Here is an 11,793-nt window from a genome sequence, read left to right as displayed (position 1 = left end):
TGCATTATTAAGAAGAGACAGGCCAGGTGCGGTAGATCACACCCACAATCCCAGCACTTGGGGAGGTCAAGGCAGGAAGATTACTTGAGGCCAAGAATTCTAGACCAGCCTGGGCTGTTAACAGAGTGAGACCCCATCTGTACAAAAATAAAAATAAAAATGAGTTAGGTGTGGTAGCATGTGCCTATAGTCCCAGCTACTCAGAAGACTGAAGGATTGCTTGAGTCCAGGAGTTGAAAGCTGCAGTTAGCTATGATCATGCCACTCTACTTCAGCCTGGGCAACAGAGCAAGACTCCAACTCTTAAAAAAAAATAAAGAAGAGATAAAGAGAAATAGGCAAAGATGATGACAGATAGGGTAAAAAGATGAATTGTTTGGGTCCTCATATGAAGTTAATAATACATGGCTTGATTTTATGGAATTATAGTAACATTATATAAGACACTACAAGTGGAGGTGCTTTGCTTAGAAAAGTACAGAATTCTGCAGAAATATAAGGCATATTAAATAACATGTGGGCAACAGAGACAGAGACAGTGTGACAGGTCTGTAACAGGTCAATAACCTCTGAGCCCTCAACAACATGTCTGCCCTGCTATCGGTAGTCCACAGTAGGATTTTTGGTAAATAAGTGTAGAACATTATGAATAACACTAACCATGTTCCCGACCGCTTAGGGCTGTCAGCTTAGGGCTGTCAGGAACATGCCTTGGTTTTACCAGAATTAGTATTCCTCATGTTCACCTGGCCAGAGAGAGTTAATGAGAAACGCATGTAGAGATGAAGAGGCAATAAATAACGAAGGAGTGTTCTCTCAGCCAACTTCTCTTCCTTTCCCCAGCAATCTCCTCAGTGCGCCCTTCACTTCCATGTTACGCAGCATGTAGATGAGAGGATTCACCATGGGTGTGACCACTGAGTAGAACAGGGGAATGAACTTGCCCTGGTCCTGGTTGCCGTTCTTGGCCAGAAGCAGATACCCATAGCTGGCTGACCCATAGAAGGGGACCACCACCAGCAGATGGGAGAGACACGTATTGAACGACGTTCGCCTCCCCTCTGCAGAGCGGATTTTCAGCACTGCCTGAGCAATAAGGCAGTAGGAGATCAGGATGATGCTTAGTGGGACTGCAGTGAAGAAGGTGCAGACACCATTGAGCACAGCCTGGTTGAGTCTCGTGTTGCCACAGGCCAGTTTGATCATCGCAGGCACCTCGCAGAGGAAGCCCTCCACCCTCCGGTGCCCACACAATGGGAGCTGCAGAGTGAATGTTGACTGGATCACAGAGTTGCCCAAGCCACCCAGCCAGGCAATCACAGCCAGCAGCCAGCAGAGCTGGGGGTTCATGATGGCGGTGTAGTGGAGGGGCCGGCACACTGCCAGGTAGCGGTCAAATGCCATCACCACGAGCAGGATGCACTCGGTGGCCCCCAGCCAAAGGAAGACATAGAGCTGGGTCATGCAGCCACCATAGCTGATGGTCTTGCTTGATCCCCATAAATTGATCAGCATTTGGGGGACTGAGCTAGTAGTGAAAGCAAGGTCCAAGGAGGAGAGGTTGCTGAGGAAGAAGTACATGGGTGTGTGGAGCCGGGCATCCAGGTGGGAAAGCAAGATGATGGTTGAGTTCCCAAGTAGGGTCAGCAAATAGGAGAAGAGGATGGCTATGAAAAAGATCATCTCCAGCTGGGGATGGTCAGATATGCCCATCAGAACAAAGCCCTGCAAGGAGCTGTCATTGGCCCCGTCCATCACTGGTTGCCTTCAGTCACTTGACGAATTCATTTAGAGCAAACTGCTGGGAGAAAAGCAAGTCAAGAAAAAGATGTTGCATGAGGTGGATTTGCATCAGGAATGGTCTAATAGTTCTCTGGGATCCAAAGTTAAGTAACAACCTATTTTTTGTTTGTTTTTTGAGACAGAGCCTCTCTCTGTCACCCAGGTTGGCGTGCAGTGGCAACCTCCTTCTCCCTGGCTTCAGCAATCCTCTTGTCTCAGCCTCCCAAGTAACTGTGACCACAGGTGTGTGCCACCACATCCAGATAATTTTTGTATTTTTTGTAGAGATGGGGTTTTGCCATGTTTCCCAGGCTTGTCTCCAACTCTTGGGCTCAAGTGATCCATCTGCCTCAGCCTCCCAAAGTGCTGGGATTACAGGCATGAACCACTGCGCCTGGACTCCAACTTACTTTTTAAGATTGCAAGCTTTTTTTTTTTTTTTTTGAGACAGAGTCTCACTCTGTCACCCAGGCTGGAGTGCAGTGATGCAATCTCGGCTCATTGCAACTTCCGCCTCCCAGGTGCAAGCAATTCTCCTGCCTCAGCCTCCTGAGTAGCTGGGACTACAGGCATGCGCCACCACGCCTGGCTAATTTTTGTACTTTTAGTAGAGACGGGGTTTCGCCATGTTGGCCAGGCTGGTCTTGAACTCCTGAGCTCGTGATCTGCCAGCCTCAGCCTCCCAAAGAGCTGGGATTACAGGTGTTAGCCACCATGCCTGGCCTAGATTTCAAACTTCTGTTGTAATCTCCATCTACTGTTGGTTACACACCGAATGGAAAAGTTGATTCCATCAGAATGTCAGGCATGAGCTAACACAGAAATGAAGGAAGTGCCTCATGATGACAAAACCAAAAGACCCCAAGAACTGAAGGGCTCTTCAGTTCAGAACAATGGCTATGACAGGATAGAGAGAGTTGACCATTAGAATTAGATGTGAAAGTTCTCAAAAGACAAATTTCAATCACCCACGGTGGCTCACACCTGTAATCCCAGCGTTTTAAGAGGCTGAGGTGGGAGGATCGCTTGAGCCCCAGTGTTCAAGGCTGCAGTGAGCCACTGTACTCCAGTGCCTGAGTGACAGAGGGAGACCCTATCTCTTGAAAACAACAGCAACAACTCGTTTCCCCAGCCAAGGTTTTGATACGCTCAGGGAAGGGGGGAAGCAGACACATTGTATTTGGAAAAGCTCCCCAGAAGTTTCTGTTAAATTTCCTCTGCTCTCTTCTACATCCCTCCCCTCTGAGTTTTACCTCAGTGCTGGATCTAGAAAGATGATGTTTGAGGAATAACATGATGAATCTATAAAGTCACAGAAATAATGGAAAGAGTAGATATAGACTTATTCTCCAAATACAGAAGCTGGGAATATACAATTTAAGAGGAGGTCAATGTAGAGCAAAGAAAACTTCACTTAAGCTTAAATAAGTTTAGATGGAAAAAGCAAAAGATATAAACAGAGGTTATGCAAAAAGGGGTTAAATTAGTTAGTGGGTATTCATAATTAGTAAGGGAAATTAGAAGATTTACAGAGGAGATCCCTCTTTTGAGGTATATAACTACTGTGTCCACATCTAAATCATCAAATAATTCTTAACATCTCATGAGACCAGGTACAGTGGCTCACGCCTGTAATCCCAACACTTCGGGAGGTCAAAGTGGGCAGATCACTCGAGACCAAGAGTTTGAGATCAGCCTCGCCAACATGGTGAAACCCCGTCTCTACTAATAATACAAAAAAATTGTCAGGCATGGTGGCGGGCGCCTGCAGCCCCAGCTACTCAGGAGGCTGAGGCAGCAGAAACACTTGAAACAGGGAGGCAGAAGATGCAGTGAGTTGAGATTGCACTACTACACTTCAGCCTGGGAAATAGAGCTAGTCTCTGTCTCAAAAAGAAAAAGAAAAAGAAAAACAAACAAACAAAAAACCCAACTCATGAACAAAAAAATCAGCTCTTGTTAATAGTGGGCCAATCACCATCCCCTTTCCTTGGCCAGGATCTCAGCTTTTCTGAAGATCATAAACCACAGCCCTTCCCCTTCTTTCTTTCTTTCTTTTTTTTTTTTTTGAGATGGAGTCTAGCTGTGTCACCTAGGCTGGAGTGCAGTGGCGTGATCTCAGCTCACTGCAACCTCTGCCTCCCAGGTTCAAGCGATTCTCCTGCCTCAGCCTCCCAAGTAGCTGGGATTACAGGAGTGCACCACAATGCCTGACTAATTTTTGTATTTTTAGTAGAGGCGGGGTTTCACCATGTTGGCCAGGCTGGTCTTGAACTCCTGGCCTCAGGTGATCCGCCTACCTTGGCCTCCCAAAGTTTTGAGATTACAAGCATGAGCCACCATGCCCGGCCTACTTATTCTTTTTTTTTTTTTTGAGACGGAGTCTTGCTCTGTCACCAGGCCGGAGTGCAGTGGTGCGATCTCGGCTCACTGCAACATCCACCTCCCGAGTTCAAGCAATTCTCCCGCCTCAGCCTCTTAAGCAGCTGGGACTACAGGTGTGCACCACCATCCCCAGCTAATTTTTGTATTTTTAGTAGAGATGGGGTTTCACCATGTTGGCCAGGATGGTTTCGATCTCTTGACCTCGTGATCTGCCCGCCTCAGCCTCCCAAAGTGCTGGGATTACAGGTGTGAGCCACCGCGCCCGGCCTACTTATCCTTTTCATCTAGGACTTAAGAGAGCTGAGGAACTGAGTTACTAACCTGATAATCAGCTCATCTTTCTTTTCAGAAGTTCTTCCTGAAACCCATTCTACTATGTCCTGCCAGTTCAGGTGCTTGTTCCCTTGTGTCCTTTTAGGGAAAAGAAATAGACAGGGCCGGGTGCAGTGGCTCACGCCTGTAATCCCAGCACTGTGGGAGGCCGAGGCAGGCAGATCACTTGAGGTCGGGAGTTCGAGACCAGCCTGGCCAACATGGTGAAATGCGTCTCTACTAAAAATACAAAAATTATCCGGGCGTGGTGGTGCATGTCTGTAATCCCAGCTACTCAGGAGGCTGAGGCAGGAGAATCACTTGAACCCAGGAGGCGAAGTTTGCAGTGAGCTGAGATAATGCCATTGCACTCCAGCCTGGGCAACAAGAGTGAAACTCTACCTCAGAAAAAAAAAAAGAAAGAAAGAAACAGACAGAAAGACACTGCTCATCTTCTTCCAAAGTTGTTTGGTCTGTGGGGGGCTGGTATTAGACAAAGTGAATAGGGATTTTCCCCCTCCCTAAATCTTAGAATTCAAGAAGTAGAAATGGGGGAGTTTGAATCTTAAAAGAAGTCAATTAAGGATGAATGAAAGAAAAAAATACATAGTTAATAGTAAATTTATGGAAATTATTACTCCTAAGAGACATCAGTAAGTTTAAAAACATTAAAATTTAAAAACATTAAAACATCATAAGTTTAAAAACATTAAAATTTGGCCAGGCGTGGTGGCTCGCGCCTGTAATCCCAACACTTTGGGAGGCCGAGGCGGGTGGATCACGAGGTCAGGAAACCAAGACCATCCTGACTAACAAGGTGAAACCCCATCTCTACTAAAAATACAAAAATTAGCCAGGCGTGGTGGTGGGCGCCTGTAGTCCCAGCTACTTGGGAGGCTGAGGCAGGAGAATGGCCTGAATCTGGGAGGCGGAGCTTGCAGTGAGCGGAGATTGAGCCACTGCACTCTAGCCTGGGCGACAGAGTGAGACTCCGTCTCAAAAAAAAAAAAAATTTAAATTTAAATTTAACAAACACAGATACAATACATGATTAAGGAAATCTAGGCTACTTGGAAGGGACTTTAACTTTTGATGTTTGCATCAGGCAAAACAACCAAGCTCCTTTAAAATGTATTTTCTAATTCTGCTGTCAAAGAAAAAATTCTGGCTGAATGGACCATGGGCTGAGCCAAGGTGGCAGTTCTAATAAGCCCAGGATCTTATAAAATAGGAAAAAAAAAAAAAAAAACAGACTAAATGCTTGGCAATACATCAAATAAGTGCAAAAATTCAACAGCACAAATTTAGACTGGAAAAGGCTAGAGAAGCACAAGCATCCCAGGAGTAGCGCTCAAGGTTACATCTCTCTGCAAGCTGAAGGCAACTTGCAATGTGTGTCCCAGAGAGAAAAATGAACAAAAGGAGGTTCCATGTAAGGGCCGGGGAGTAAGCTTTCTGCTGTGTACTGCATTAGCAATTCCTTATCCGAGCGTCTTACCGGATTTGCCTAGCATTTTAAAAAGGATAATGGAGTACACAGATTTTTAGAGAAGAGGGAGAAGGAGGGCATAGGTCCTATGAAGTATGGCCAAGACGGGAGACTTGTTTAGGAGGAAATAATTAAAGGGAGAGGTGGGTTTTTTATTTCCAATTATTTTTTTCTCAGACCATTCTCCATAACAAATTTTCTTCCAATTAATGTCTTCACTATTATGAGGAGATTTTAAAAATTTCTGCTTCATAAGCAGGTGCTCTCCTTCTCCTTCTCTATGGAAAGCAAAAGAAACAGGGAGGCTGAGGCAGGAGAATTGCTTGAACCCGGGAGGCAGAGGTTGTGGTAAGCCGAGATCGTGCCACTGCACTCCAGCCTGGGCAAAAGAGCAAAACTCTGTATCAAAAAAAAAAAAAAAAGAAAAAGAAAAAGAAAAAAAGAAAAAAGGCTTAAATTGAGAGCAGGAGAAATTGCGATTGGGCATTTTGAGATGTTAGTGTGATAAAATATTGATTAAATTATTTGGCAAGAGAAAAATAAGGTATGCTTAGAGATTTGCCTGCCTGAAGGCACTGAATATATCTCCAGTTCTTTTTTTTTTTTTTTTTTTTTTGAGTCAGGGTCTCACTGTGTCACCCAGGCTGGAGTGTGCAATGATAGCCCACTGCAGCCTCAACCTCCCGGGCTGAAGCAATACTCCTGCCTCAGCCTCTCAAAGTGTTAGGTTCACAGGCGTGAGCCATTGCACCCAGCCTATACCCTAAGTCTTTCATGATCCTTTCCTGCTTGAGCACTCTGTTCCCAGAACAGACTTGTGCATGCAAAAAGGCTTTTGTTTGTTTGTATGTTAAGAATTTCCCAGCTTCTCTCCTGGACCATTCCAGAGATGACTTTTGTGAAGGGGTTCTTAAAATTGTTGTTTTAAAACTTCCCTTTGGGGCCGGGCACGTGGCTCAAGCCTGTAATCCCAGCACTTTGGGAGGCCAAGGTGGGCAGATCACAAGGTCAGGAGATCGAGATCATCCTGGCTAACACGGTGAAACCCCGTCTCCACTAAAAATACAAAAAATTAGCCGGGCGCGGAGGCGGGTGCCTGTAGTCCCAGCTACTCGGGAGGCTGAGGCAGGAGAATGGCGTGAACTCGGGACGTGGAGCTTGCAGTGAGCCAAGATCATGCCACTGCACTCCAGCCTGGGCAACAGAGCAAGACTCCATCTCAAAAAAAAAAAAAAAAAAAAAAACCAACCAACCAAACAAACAAACAAACAAACAAAAAACTTCCCTTTGAGCTGGGCGCAGTGGCTCACGCCTGTGATCTCAGCACTTTGGGAGGCCGAGGCAGGTGGATCATCTGAGGTCAGGAGTTCGAGACCAGCCTGGCCAACATGGGAAACCCCGTCTCTACTAAAAATACAAAAATTAGCCGGGCGTGGTGGCAGGCGCCTGTAATTCCAGCTGCTTGGGAGGCTGAGGCGGGAGAATCGCTTGAACCTGGAAGGCGGTGGTTGCAGTGAGCTGAGATCTTGCCATTGCACTCCAGCCTGGGCGACAGAGCAAGACTCTACCTCCAAAAAAAAAAAAAAAAAAGGTTCCCTTTTGCAGTTTGAGTATTTTTCCTTCCTGACTCTTCTTGCTGACAGAGGTCACAGACCTCTGTATAAATGGGCTTGGGCTCTAATACCATGTCACCGCCAACCTTTCGCCTAAAGGAAGAAGCCATAAAACAGTGAATTTTTTTTTTTTTTTTTTTTGACACGGAATCTCGCTCTGTCGCTCAGGCTGGAGTGCAGTGGCACGATCTTGGCTCACTGCAACCTCCACCTCCTGGGTTCAAGCTATTCTCTTGCCTCAGCCTCCCTAGTAGCTGGTATTACAGGCATGTACCACCACACCCGGCCCCCAAAATCAGTGCCTTTAAAAAGCTATTTAACAGTCTCCCTTTTCTCTCTCCTTCTCTGTATCTGCTATTTTCCTTTTCCCATCTTTTTTCCGCCTCTTTGCCTCTCTCTCCTATATACTGCATTCTTTAATAATCAGTCTAGGGATTGTTTATGGAAATGTACCTTTGGCTTCGAGATTCCCCCACATCCATCCTCTGTCTCCATGCTTAGTGAATCAAGGAGAGAGGGCAGGCATGGGACCGAGAGGGAGGCTGTGCTGCGCTCCTCCTGTCCGAGAACTGGGGCCACAGCTTTTAACCTCGGGGCTCTTCTGGCTCTGGAGTAGCATTGGGTTGCACTTGGAAGCCTGGCTTGCTCTGGCTGACTCTGCAGAGCCCAAGGGTAGATCTCCACGCCCACACAAGCAATTAGCACGAAGCGCCAGTGTGGCCGGAACACAGGAAAAAGCTGTCCCTGAAGAACCGACTCAGTCTTTCACATGAACTCCCTCCGCAAACACAGATTAGTAATTGAACTAGTAATAAAAATGACGGCATTTCTTAAATAATTGCTAATTATATGATTTTATTCTTTTCAAGGTGCTGTGACATTATCAAACTTAGTTCCTAAAACACTATACAATGTGGGGGAGGGAGGTGGTGGAAGGCAGGTGGCCTTATCTCCTCTTGGCAGAGGAGTAAATTGAACATCAAGTGGTTATATGACAGGCTCAGGGTCACACAGGAGTGACCTGACTCCTGTGATGGCCATCCTATGCGGAGGAAGTTGCTATTTTTGACTCATCATCTGAGAGCTGTCATCCTTGAGTGTTTGTTCTTTTGAGGGGCAAGGGCAGATAGGGGGAGTCCCACTTCTCTGGTTCCAACATAAACCACAAATCAGGGACATGAGCCTTAGACACTCACAGGGCACCCTGTGAAAAGCAAGAACTTACAGCCACTATTCAATAAACAGATAACAGGTGCCTGGCAACCTAATTAGGCCATTAGATGTCACAGAAGATGAATTACCCTGAAACTACTGACTTAGAAACCACATTCATTCAAGACACTCTAAGCATGGAGAGTATGCCAGGTGCAGGTGGGTACAGGGTGAGCAAGATCAGTCTGGCTCCTGCCCAGTGGGGTCCACTGTCCCGTGGGCCTAGCCCCAGCAAGTCTCTCCTGATCATAGAAGTGCTTGCTGGCTTGTGCTGTGTGCTGGTCACTGTGCCCAGCGGTTTATAAACATGATCACAACCATCACACCAGGCAGGGCTTATTATTCCTGTTTTACAATAGAGGAACTCAGGCTGAGAGGTATTCAGTAATTTGTCCAAGGGCAAATGGCTAGTAAACTGCACAACCACTAAAATGAGGTCTAACTCCCAAATCCATACTTACGAGGAACTGGATAATCTCATTGTCTATCAGTAGGGGAATTCAGTAAATTATGGCCCCTCTATGAAACACTGTGCTCACTGTCATCATTGGTCTCTGCAAGACCTCTCTTAAATACTATATTTTATTCACTTTTTCCACTTTATTCCCAGTCCCCATTCTCATTCCTCTGCACTGCCCCATAGGCATCTAATGCATTTGGTCTGTTAGTGTTTGGATAGATACGTGTCATTTAAAAATATATAGTGTTATTTTGTGTATGTGCATGTTTTAATTTACACTAGTAGCCCTCATTCTGTTTTTTACCTTTTCAAAACGTTTTCACTTTGTTTGAATAGACATCTACATTGTTAAAGATGCACTTAATGTTTGTGTGCTAAATATGCATCTATCATATTCTATTTATCCATTTAATTAGGGATGAATATATAACTTGCCTTTAATTTCCACCTACTACAAGAAAATGCTATAGTGGGTGTGTGCATGTGTGTGTGCGCATGTGTGTATGTGTGTGTGCATGTGTGTTGGTGTGTGTGTGTGCATGTGTGTGTGCATGTGTGTTGGTGTGTGTGTGCATGTGTGTGTGCGTGTGTGTTGGTGTGTGTGCATGTGTGTTGGTGTGTGTGCATGTGTGTGCGTGTGTGTGTGCATGTGTGTTGGTGTGTGTGCATGTGTTCGTGTGTGCCCATGTGCGTGTGTCTGCGTGTGTGCATATGTGTGTGTGCGTGTGTGCGTGTGTGTGCCTGTGTGTGCTTGTGTGTGTACTCCTTTAAGGGCTAGATTTGCAGGTTCTCACATGGAAGAACATCCTAGGCATATTGCTAAGTGATAAAAGCCAGTTGCAGAGCAATGCACATCGTATGATCTCATTTTCTAAGAAAAACAACATATATGTACATATTTGTTTGTATGCAAACAGGAATCTCTGGAAGGAAAGAAAAAAGCAAGCAGTTGATATGAGGAGTGGAGGTGTGGATGGACGAGGGGACACTGCACTCCAGCCTGGGCAACAGAGCAAAACTCCGTCTCAAAAAAAAAAAAAAAGTATGTGTGTTGTTTGAATATCTCACAGTAAACCTGCATTACCTTGATAATTTAATTAATTTAATTTAATTAGAGACAGGGTCTGGCTCTATCATCTAGGCTGGAGTGCAGTGGTGCAATCCTAGCTCACCGAAGCCTCCAATTCCTAGGCTCAGGCTATCCTCCCTCCTCAGCCTCCTGAGCCACCATCCTTGGCTCCTTTTTTTTTTTTTTTTTTTTGAGACAGAGTCCTGCTCTGTCACCCAGGTTGGAGTGCAGTGGCACAGTCTCGGCTCACTGCAACCTCTGCCTCCCAGGTTCAAGTGATTCACCTGCCTCAGCCTCCTGAGCAGCTGGGACTACAGGCATGCACCACCACGCCCAGCTAATTTTTGTATTTCTTTAGTAGAGATGAGGTTTCACCATGTTGGCCAGGCTGGTCTTGAACTCCTGGCCTCAAATGATCTGGCCACCTCAGCCTCCTAAACTGCTGGGATTACAGGTATGAGCCACCATGACTGGCCTCACCTTTTACATTTTTTTAATTATAAAGGAGGCCGGGGGTGGTGGCTCACACCTGTAATCCCAGCACTTTGGGAGCCTGAGGTGGGCAGATCACTTGAGGCCAAGAGTTGGAGACCAGCCTGGCCAACATGATGAAACCTTGTCTCTACTTAAAAAATACAAAAATTAGTCAAGCGTGGTGGCGGGTGTCTGTAGTCCCAGCTGCTCAGGAGGCTGAGGCAGGAAAATCGATTGAACCCAGGAGGCAGAGGTTGCAATGAGCCAAGATCACACCATTGCACTCCAGCCTGAGTGACAGAGTGAGAGGAAGACTCCATCTCAAAAAAAAAAAAAAAAAAAGATGAATAGACATTTTCATTAAAATATTTTAAGTGACAAAGAGTTTAAGTTAAACATTTTTAAAAATTCAGAGCAAGAAGGAACCCTCAGATATCACCTAGGTTTTTGGTTTGTTTGTTTGTTTCCAATTGAGGTTGCTGGAACCCTGGGTGGCCCACTCAAGGGGACCATAGGTCTGGTTAATGGCAGACTGAACTGACTTTCAAGCCAACCTCAGAGTCCAGCTGGATGTACTCGCATCTCCTCTGAGATCCTCTAGACTTTGTACTTTGCCTTTAAGGTTGGTTACCTTTTCCTATTTATTTATTCATTCAACAATCATTTTCTCAGTAACCCCTATGTTCCTGGCCATGTCTTAGGCACTTGGGATATAGTCCATTCCCTCAGGGAGTTTGCAATCTGATTGTAAAGAGTCAGAACACACACACACACACACAGCAAAGCAAAGTCTATAATATATCAAGTGATGGTAAATGTTATGAAGAAAAATCAGGCCGAGCACAGTGGCTCATGCCTGCAATCCCAGCACTTTGGGAGGCCAAAGCAGGAGGATTGCTTGAGTCAGGAGTTCAAGACCAGCCTGGGCAACATACTGAGACCTTGTCTCTACATAAAATTTTAAAAATTAGTTAGACATGGTGGTGCACACCTGTAG

General features: G+C 45.7%; 1 protein-coding gene across 1 annotated transcript; it reads right to left on the bottom strand.

The window, feature by feature from the left end:
- Nucleotides 1–389: 389 nt before the first annotated feature.
- Nucleotides 390–1,805, bottom strand: LOC129016340 (olfactory receptor 2C1). The gene has a single exon (XM_054455727.1). It carries the CDS (start codon nucleotides 1,753–1,755, stop codon nucleotides 817–819), a length of 939 nt encoding a protein of 312 aa, XP_054311702.1. The 5' UTR covers nucleotides 1,756–1,805; the 3' UTR covers nucleotides 390–816.
- Between the last annotated feature and the right edge of the window lie 9,988 nt (nucleotides 1,806–11,793).

This window comes from Pongo pygmaeus, chromosome 18, assembly GCF_028885625.2.
Source record: "Pongo pygmaeus isolate AG05252 chromosome 18, NHGRI_mPonPyg2-v2.0_pri, whole genome shotgun sequence".
Classification (NCBI taxonomy): domain Eukaryota; kingdom Metazoa; phylum Chordata; class Mammalia; order Primates; family Hominidae; genus Pongo; species Pongo pygmaeus.
This window is presented reverse-complemented; position numbering and strand designations above follow the sequence as displayed.

What these genes read in the sequence shown, in the direction of transcription:
- LOC129016340 (XM_054455727.1), bottom strand. Translation starts at nt 1,755, where the DNA reads ATGGACGGGGCCAATGACAGCTCCTTGCAGGGCTTTGTTCTGATGGGC.